General features: G+C 51.9%; 1 protein-coding gene across 1 annotated transcript in view; it reads right to left on the bottom strand.

Moving 5' to 3' along the window:
• CDH23 (cadherin-related 23) overlaps positions 1-7,935 on the bottom strand; it is a 223,734-nt gene that overhangs the window by 193,787 nt on the left and 22,012 nt on the right. The window contains exon 3 of the mRNA XM_009894006.1: positions 7,595-7,672. Coding sequence (XP_009892308.1) covers positions 7,595-7,672 — 78 coding nt within the window. The remainder of the gene's footprint in view (positions 1-7,594; positions 7,673-7,935) is intronic.

Raw genomic sequence — 7,935 nt, 5'->3', positions numbered from 1 at the left:
TTGCCTATTAGCAAAGCAGATATGAAAATTTAAGTGATTGATGAAGTGATTAATTTAATGACGCAGGGTTAAGGGTTTGGGTGGGGGGGAGCTTTTTCTTTTTTTTTTTTCCCCTTAAGTTTCCTGATGTTGGGAATAGCTAATTTTCCAGCCTTAAGTTTTCGTTAACGATGCTGTAACTTTTTATAGCTCAACAAGTAATTTCATTAACGGAATTTTCATTCTGATGACAAACAACAGAAAGAGGGCTCTCGTTCCGAGTCCTGGAATCCCCTTCTTAAAATGCTCCTCCAATATTGTTGTTCATTTGGGTCATTGCTATGCTTAGAAACAAGGCTGGTCCTGTGCAGAACACTCAAGAAGCCGATTTTAAAGAGTAAATAGCCATCGGATGATAATATTGCTCTCAATTAATACCGGAGATGAAGGTGACGTTCCTATAAGTTTCCCTTCCTAAAGGAGAATATTCCCACCCGCTGTCAGTGATGCCTGTAATGAAGCTTGCCACGTGGATTTCCTATTCAAAAAATAAATATCTCAATCTCCCTCGCAGCCAGAGACTCGCCTATTCCTCTGGAATTATCCTTTGTAAAAAGGCCAAATCATTTCTGCCGGCTGCACACACGCACGCACCCCGCCGGGGTGATGGACGCGTATAGGCTCGTGCACCGGCAGCCCGAAGGAGCGCGCCGGTCCCAGCCCTCGTACGGAAACCAAGGCTGCACGGTACCCGCTGTACCACTGGCCCGAATCACAAGGTGGTGGGAACCCCGAAGCCGCTCGGAGCAAAGGTTGTTTAAAATAGACGGGCTTCCCGTGCCGGCCGGGGACGTGCAGCCCTTTTGCTGACGGCAACGAGTTCATTCCAGTTGAGGGGATGATTTTAAAGGCAGAAAAAGCAGTGTTTTCCTCCCAAAGGTAGCATACTACTTCTGGCCCTGGGAAGATGAGGTGTTCCCCCCTCTCGTCCTTTTCCCAACAAGGAGGGATAACCTCATGGGAACCAGCTCCAGCAGCATGAGACACCCCAAGCTGGGCCCCAGCTCAGATTTAACCCACTGCTGGTGTCCTCCTCCACGTGGTCCGTAGCTAAGAACATCCACCCACCAGCAAATGTGGTGGATCGAATTAAAACAGGTTGCCCAGAGAGGTTGTTGAGGCCCCACCCCTGGAGGTGTTCAAGGCCAGGCTGGACTGGCTTTGGGCAACCTGAGCTGGTGGGAGGTGTCCCTGCCCATGGCAGGGAGGCTGGAACTCCATGATCTTCAAGGTTCCTTCCAGCCTAAACCATTTATGATTCTATGTTTCTATGAGTAAATCAAGGAGCTTAGGATCTACCTATGTTTGCCAGCTCACCTTTTGCCTGCCAGATAAGCAACAACAACAACAAAAAAACAACCCACCCACACCACTTTATTGGGTTTTTACCATTAACAGAACGGTTTAGGTTGGAAGGGACCTTGAAGATCATCTCATTCCAACCCCTCTACCATGGGCAGGGACACCTCCCACCAGCCCAGGTTGCTCCCAGCCCTGTCCAACCTGGCCTTGAACACCTCCAGGGATGGGGCAGCCACAGCTTCTCTGGGCAACATGTTCCGGTGCCTCATCACCACCGAGGCCCAAATGCTGGCCTAGTTGAAAACTGGCTTTACAGACTAGAAGAAAAAAGAAAAAACCTTGAACAAAGAGATGTTAGCTGCACCCTACACACACAGAGTTGGTGTAACTGGGATGGGGAAACATCCTGTGGCTGTTGGGCTCTTGTTTCCTCCCACTTGCAAAATCCCACCTTGCCCTCCTGAAAGGGTGTTACCTTTTCTTTGGGGCGTTTTTGGAGCTGTTTTGGCAAACAGGAATACAGGGATAGTTTTTCCCCCTGCTAACTCGGCAGGTGTCAACAGCTCAGCACAGCCCTGGCTGGAGCCGGTGAAGCTGGATGGAGGCTTAACCCTCTGCCCAGCACCCTTGGATGGAGCATCTCCAAAGGGAAGGCAGCTGGTGTCTTTATTTAGACCGAAACACAGGCACAGAGGCCCTACAAATTCAGCCAAGCATACAGTCACTGGAAGGACGTGCTTTACCACACGTCTTACAAACAAGTTGGTTTTCCCACGCTCTCCATCCACTCTACCACCAGTCCCACCACATCTGCCAACTTACCAAATTTTGCTAAAAGCCAACCTACCTTGTAGCATTCACAAAGGCTCTTCACACTACTCTGGACTCCCAATGCACCCTGTGCTGCCTTGCTCCTCTCAAGGAATTAACCCCGAGCTTTAAAAGCATCCTCTGTGCTCTTTGAGTCATGCCTCCTTAGCGCCCAATTAGCACCTCATTAACAGTATGCCCGCCATGCTTTCCGCATCTTGCCAGGGTGACTTTTAACCCCGCGGCGCAGAGAGAGTAAATTAATTTTCTCTTTTTAGCTTTTGTATCTACTTTTGAGCAAGGGTGGGGGCACAGCAGCAGATGCCCCTGCGAGCAAGGAAGGAGGCCAGGAGACACCAAAGGGAAAAGGGGTCCCGTGCTCGCATGCCCATGGTCCCCCCTCCCAAACTGTCCCCAACAGATGCCTCCGAAACAATTTAATCAGTCCAGAAGTATGCAGAGACCAGAGCCAGCGCTTTTTTTTTTTTGGCCCCCCCCCCTTCCAGTGATGCATCGGGCAAGTGCCATCGTGGAGGAGCCCAACCACCGCAGATGCCCACAGCTATGGGATCAAACGAGCAGGCAGGGTTTAGCCGAGGCGGCCCGCGCTCAATCACAGGCAGATAACCCTATCTTCAGCAGCAGCTTGAATGGTCCGGCACCCCCAGGGACCCTACCCGGGTGCCAAAGCATCTGGCAGCCCAGGACCAGAACACCGCAAGTGAAAGGCCGTGGTAGAAGAGCTTGATTGCCTTGGAAACTACAGCGAGAGTGCGCTGAGGATGGCAGCCTTCCCTGCCTGGAGAAGAAAAGCCCTCTGGCCTGGTCCTCGCCTGGGATGGAGAATTGAGTCAGGGCATCCACAAATCTCAGAGGGACACGCTGCCTCAGATCCACGTGCGGAGTTAACCACCCTGCCACCGTCTGCTAAATATTAAGTTCCTCTTCCAGTACTCTGGTGAAGTAACTCTCCATCCCAGAAGGCCCTAAAATGCAAGAAGTGACACAACCTAATTACTTCAATCGCCACCGGCCAACAAAGGACACCTATGCTGCAGCCGTACCTCACTATCCCTGACCCCTCTCAGGCTGCAACAACTTGGGGTGCACAGTAAGAGCCCCAACACCATGGGAAAACGTCCACCACGGCCCATTTTGGTGAAGTAGGTCTCATAAGGAGCAAAGTTCCTCACTTTCCCTCAGAACTTGGTGGAGAAACACGTTTTGGAGTCCTGGATGGGCTCCAGCTTGCCCTAGGGAAATGGTAATCCCAGTCACTGCGGAAAGTCAAACCTCACCAGCAGGAAGTTGTCAGACAGCAAAGCTCTCCTGGTCAGTGCCAAGAGCCAGACCGCGGTCCTCCAAGATCCAACAACATGGCCAACAGAGAGCCAAGTGTTCAAGCAAGACTGCTTCCACACGCGCGCTCCCTGGCAGAATTTGTGACTCGGTCAATGCCACCAAGAGTTTTGGGTGTCTCCAGCAATCATCCTTTCTCCTACTGTATTTAAATGAAATTCCCACAACAGCGTTCAGAAGTCACCATCTTCAGGACCCCAAAACGAGCAGGGTTGTTTTTTGCCTTTTTTTTTTTTTTTATAAGCTAGCATGCACATACCCACCCTGCTCCCAAAAAATGAGCTATTTACGGTGGATTTGCCAGATCAGCAAAAGTTGCACGTAGCAAAGGGGGGGCAGAAGCAAGCCGTGAAATTCCCCGTCAGTCATCCGCCTTGCTTTCTGAGTACGGCGAACCCGGGGAATTGGAGAGCACAGCTCGTGCCTCCTGGGGATGTCACAGAGCTGAAGGGAAGGAACAAGGGGGGCTTTGAGCAGAAAACGCAGCCCCGTCCACGTTGCACACGCGCACTTATGATTTCAAGCTCCCCCCTTTCAACGTGCACATCCCTCACCTCCTCACAGGCACGGTGTTCGATACGGCCCGGCCACCCGTCCCTCCACATCATGGTGGCACCGAGCTGCTGAGTCAGTGAGCGCAGAAACCCTTTGCCCAAAAATCCTGTACCCAGACAGCCCCCGAGTGCTGAGTCAGCACCGCTCAGGGCTGCCGCTCGTCAGTGGCCCCTGACGAGTTGGTGGCTCCCCTTGGCCCCGCACTGTCGGGGGTTAACAAAGCAGGAGGAGATGCTGAGGCAACCAACTCTGGGGGACCTGGGGCTGAGCATCCCACCAGGCGCTGGAGGCATCCCGGTGGCACTCGCAGGAGAGCATCCCCAGCAAGCTGGTGGTGCCGGGAGCCCAAAGCCTCAGCTGCACTCTCTCCTGCCCAAAAATAACTAAAGGGAATCAAATAGCAGGCAGCCTTGGCAGAAGCCCCAGGGGAGCCCAGCCTTCCCACCTGCCAGCCATCCTGGGCTCCTTTCCCAGCATCTTCTCACAGCTCACATCACCCGGGGGCGGGTGGGTGGTCAAGCCTTGCAACTAAACCCTGGTGGGTTTCCCCCCCTCCTGTTGTGCGCTGCTCAACCCTCAACGAGCTTTACAGAGGAGGTCAGTCCTCCAAATTTCGTCCCTGTCTCCTAGTTTCAAGCAGGGCATGCAGGACTCTGGTGGGACATGTTGTCCTCAGCGCACCTGGGCGACCACGGCCCTGGCACAGCGTGGCCTGAGAGCAAAGCCAAACGCACGGTACCAGCTCGGGCGCAACGGTTAAAGCATTTCCCCGCTCTTTTAAGACAACATTATTCCGGCAATGCTGAAATGTTATCGCTGGGATGAAGGGAAAGCGGAATTGCGCTGGTCTGAACGGCCTCTTTTGTCATGCGTTTTGCGAGGCGTTGAGGCATGAAAGCTTTCAGAGAAACTCCGGGTGAATCCAAGCTAGGTGGCTATAAGGCTAGTTACAGTCCCGACGTGATGGATCATCTTCATTTTCCCCATCCCTGTCCTGCATACAGCAAATCCATTTGCTGGGCAATTAGACTCCAGTCATTACATTATGCTAAAAAGATGGTGCTTTTTGCAGCGAGGGGGGGAACGGACCCCAACCGAGAGAAACCAAGAGCAGTGCTTGCCCATCCCCACTTGCTGATAAATCTGGGGCTATAGGTGACCCCACCTGCAGCAACGCCGGCGAGCACCACGCACCGTGCCAGAGCCCTCCAGCAACTCACCTGGCATCGATATCCACACCGCTCTCCCTCACCCCCAGCCCTCCTAAAAGGTTCCAGGATTAGACAAAACGGCCCTTGGAATGATTTTGCTTAAGGCAGTGAGCAGTGCAATGAAGATGGATGGTCCTTCTCCTGTGAACTCTACTCCTAAGGGCTGTTAACACCAGCCACTACTTCTGCTTGTGGAGTAAAACACACCAAGACACAGCTACCGGCAGCTGACATGGGCTCTCCTGGTGTCCCACCTCACTCCAACCACTCATTATCCCTCCTCTTCCTCCTCCCCGGGCATCTCCCCCCCGCCTCTCCTTTTCTCCTGCAAATTTCTTAGCCCCTTCCATCGCTTTTGCCTTCTCTCCAGCTCAGCGTCTCCTGTCCCCCACGCTCCCCCCTCCCCGTGCACGAGCGTGTGTGTGTGTGTGTGTGTTCCATTACTTCTGGGTGAAATAACTGACTAGAGGGTCAGTCCACCTGAAAATTGCTCTCCCCGGACCTAAATGAAACAGATGGGCATTGATGATGTTTTGGGAGAAATTAATCAGCCTGGACCGGCGGCAGCGCCAGCAGCTCCCTCGGCCCAATTTCGCCTAATGAATTCCGAGCTCTCCGTCTTAATAGCTCCTGACAAGACTAATTTACTCTTGTAAGTGATTAGAGGGGGAATGATCTCTTAATTGTTGCTTAAAGATTCCTTTTGGTGGGGCCGGCGGCAAAAGCGGGGAGTGCGGAGTTTGGGGCTCGGGGATGCTGTGCCCGGGGATGCCACAGAGAGGTGAAGAGGGGGCGATCACTCAACACCACGGTGATGGGCACCTTCTAACAACCCCCCCCTCAAAATAAAAGAAGCCCCGCTTTTTTTTTTTCCTAGATAAAAAGGCACCACATACAGCTCTGCTACTTACGCCCCCCCTTTATAAGAAAGGTGTTTCCAGACCTTTTTTTTCTTTTTTTTCTATAAAGTTAATAAACCTAATGCAGAAAACATCTACCAACAGCAGAAAACACAGAAAACGCTGTTTGTCAACACTTTCAAAGCTGACATCTCCCTCTGGTACATCCAGAAACAAAATCCCAGGGTGCCAATATTCTTAAGAGTGAATTTCATTTCTGTACGGTGTAATACAAAGTTTAAAAAAAAAATAAAATAAAATAAAATAAAATTCAGCCCCCGAAGTAATTCCAAGCACAATTTTACTGGCACAATATCTCACTGGAAAGCAGACTGTCAGAAATCTTCCCCCATTTTCTGCCAGAATAGAAGTGCAGCCCAATTCCCATACGGTATTTGAAGCTCAAGCACTTCAAGACCCGCGTAGGCAGTGAGGAAGCGTTTCCATTAAGCTGTTCCCAACCAGCTCTCGCTCCTGCTCTTGCACATCTGCTTCCTTCCCTGGGACACGTTCAGCGTGTTTGCAGGGACACCAGCAACCGAGGAGCAGGGAGAATAGAGACAGCAAAGCAACCTGGAAGGGGTGGGCTCGCTAAAGACAGCCGTGAAAAAAGGTCATGGATACAAGTCATTGGGCAGAAAAAAATTAGGAAAAAATATCACAGTGAAGTCAGGTCCTTCCTTTGCTTATGTCGTTCTCAGCTTGCCTTCCACGGTGCTGCGAGTAAAGGCACCTGAGCAGCAGTTTTCGCTATGACTTCAAGTTGCAAATAAACCTGAGCATCACGGCAAGGCAAACTCCTCGGGACACGTCCCTGTGCAAAGCTCAGCTACCACCCAGGAGCTTCCACGCTATCCGCAACTCACCACCGAGCCTCCAGGCTCAGACACCACCCCAAATCCCACAAGCGGGACACCGTGGGCTGCAAAAGATGCAACTGAGGTGACCCCCAAGAGAAACAAGCCTCAACTGGAAGTCCTGGTTGAGCTGAACAGTCACCAGAGGAGACCACTCCAGAGTCCTCCAACCCTTGCCAGCTCTGCTACTGACTGGTGCGGGGAGAATACTATTTTTGAGGTGGGTTGAATGGTTGAAGGTGGCAGGAGATGTGAGAAGGGGCCTTCATAACCCCCCACCCAGCCACCCTCGGTTCCCAATCGATTCCTCCCGCATTAAAAGCCAGTCACGAGCCCTGATTGAAGAGCACAAGTTTAATGGACTGAGAGCCTGGAAAGAGGCCGAGAATGACCGGGTCGATTTCTGCATTTACTAAAAACCGATCCTTAGCTAAATAAATAAAGAAAAAAAAACCCAAACCCTACATCTGTCAATCAAAAGAAAAGCATTTCTTTAATCCTTTTCCATCAGGGGGTCGGGCAGCAGCACAAACCCCCTGCCCACGGGCAAGCCCCCACTTACCCACGGGAGTATCCTCATTGATCAGCAGGTAGGTATCGAAGAAGTAGTTTATGAAGTACGGCAGCCGATTGCCCCGACCTGGGAAGAAGAGAAAAGCAAGGCGTTATTTTCCCTGGCTTGTCGAGCACGGGCCAGCACGGCTGGGGGAGGCACAGGGCACAGAGAGACGCACCGGGTTCGCCGCTTGGCGGTGCGATGGTGATGGGTACACCCCCCCGAGATGAAGGCCAGCGGGATAAAAAGCACCGTGCGGTCCCCGTAGGAGCTGGTTGAGGTGACACTTCCCTCCACCAGTCTTTCCCCTTTTTTTTTTTTTTTTTTTTTTTGTTTTTTTTTTTTTT

This window comes from Charadrius vociferus, unplaced genomic scaffold, assembly GCF_000708025.1.
Source record: "Charadrius vociferus isolate BGI_N301 unplaced genomic scaffold, ASM70802v2 scaffold611, whole genome shotgun sequence".
NCBI lineage: Eukaryota > Metazoa > Chordata > Aves > Charadriiformes > Charadriidae > Charadrius > Charadrius vociferus.
This window is presented reverse-complemented; position numbering and strand designations above follow the sequence as displayed.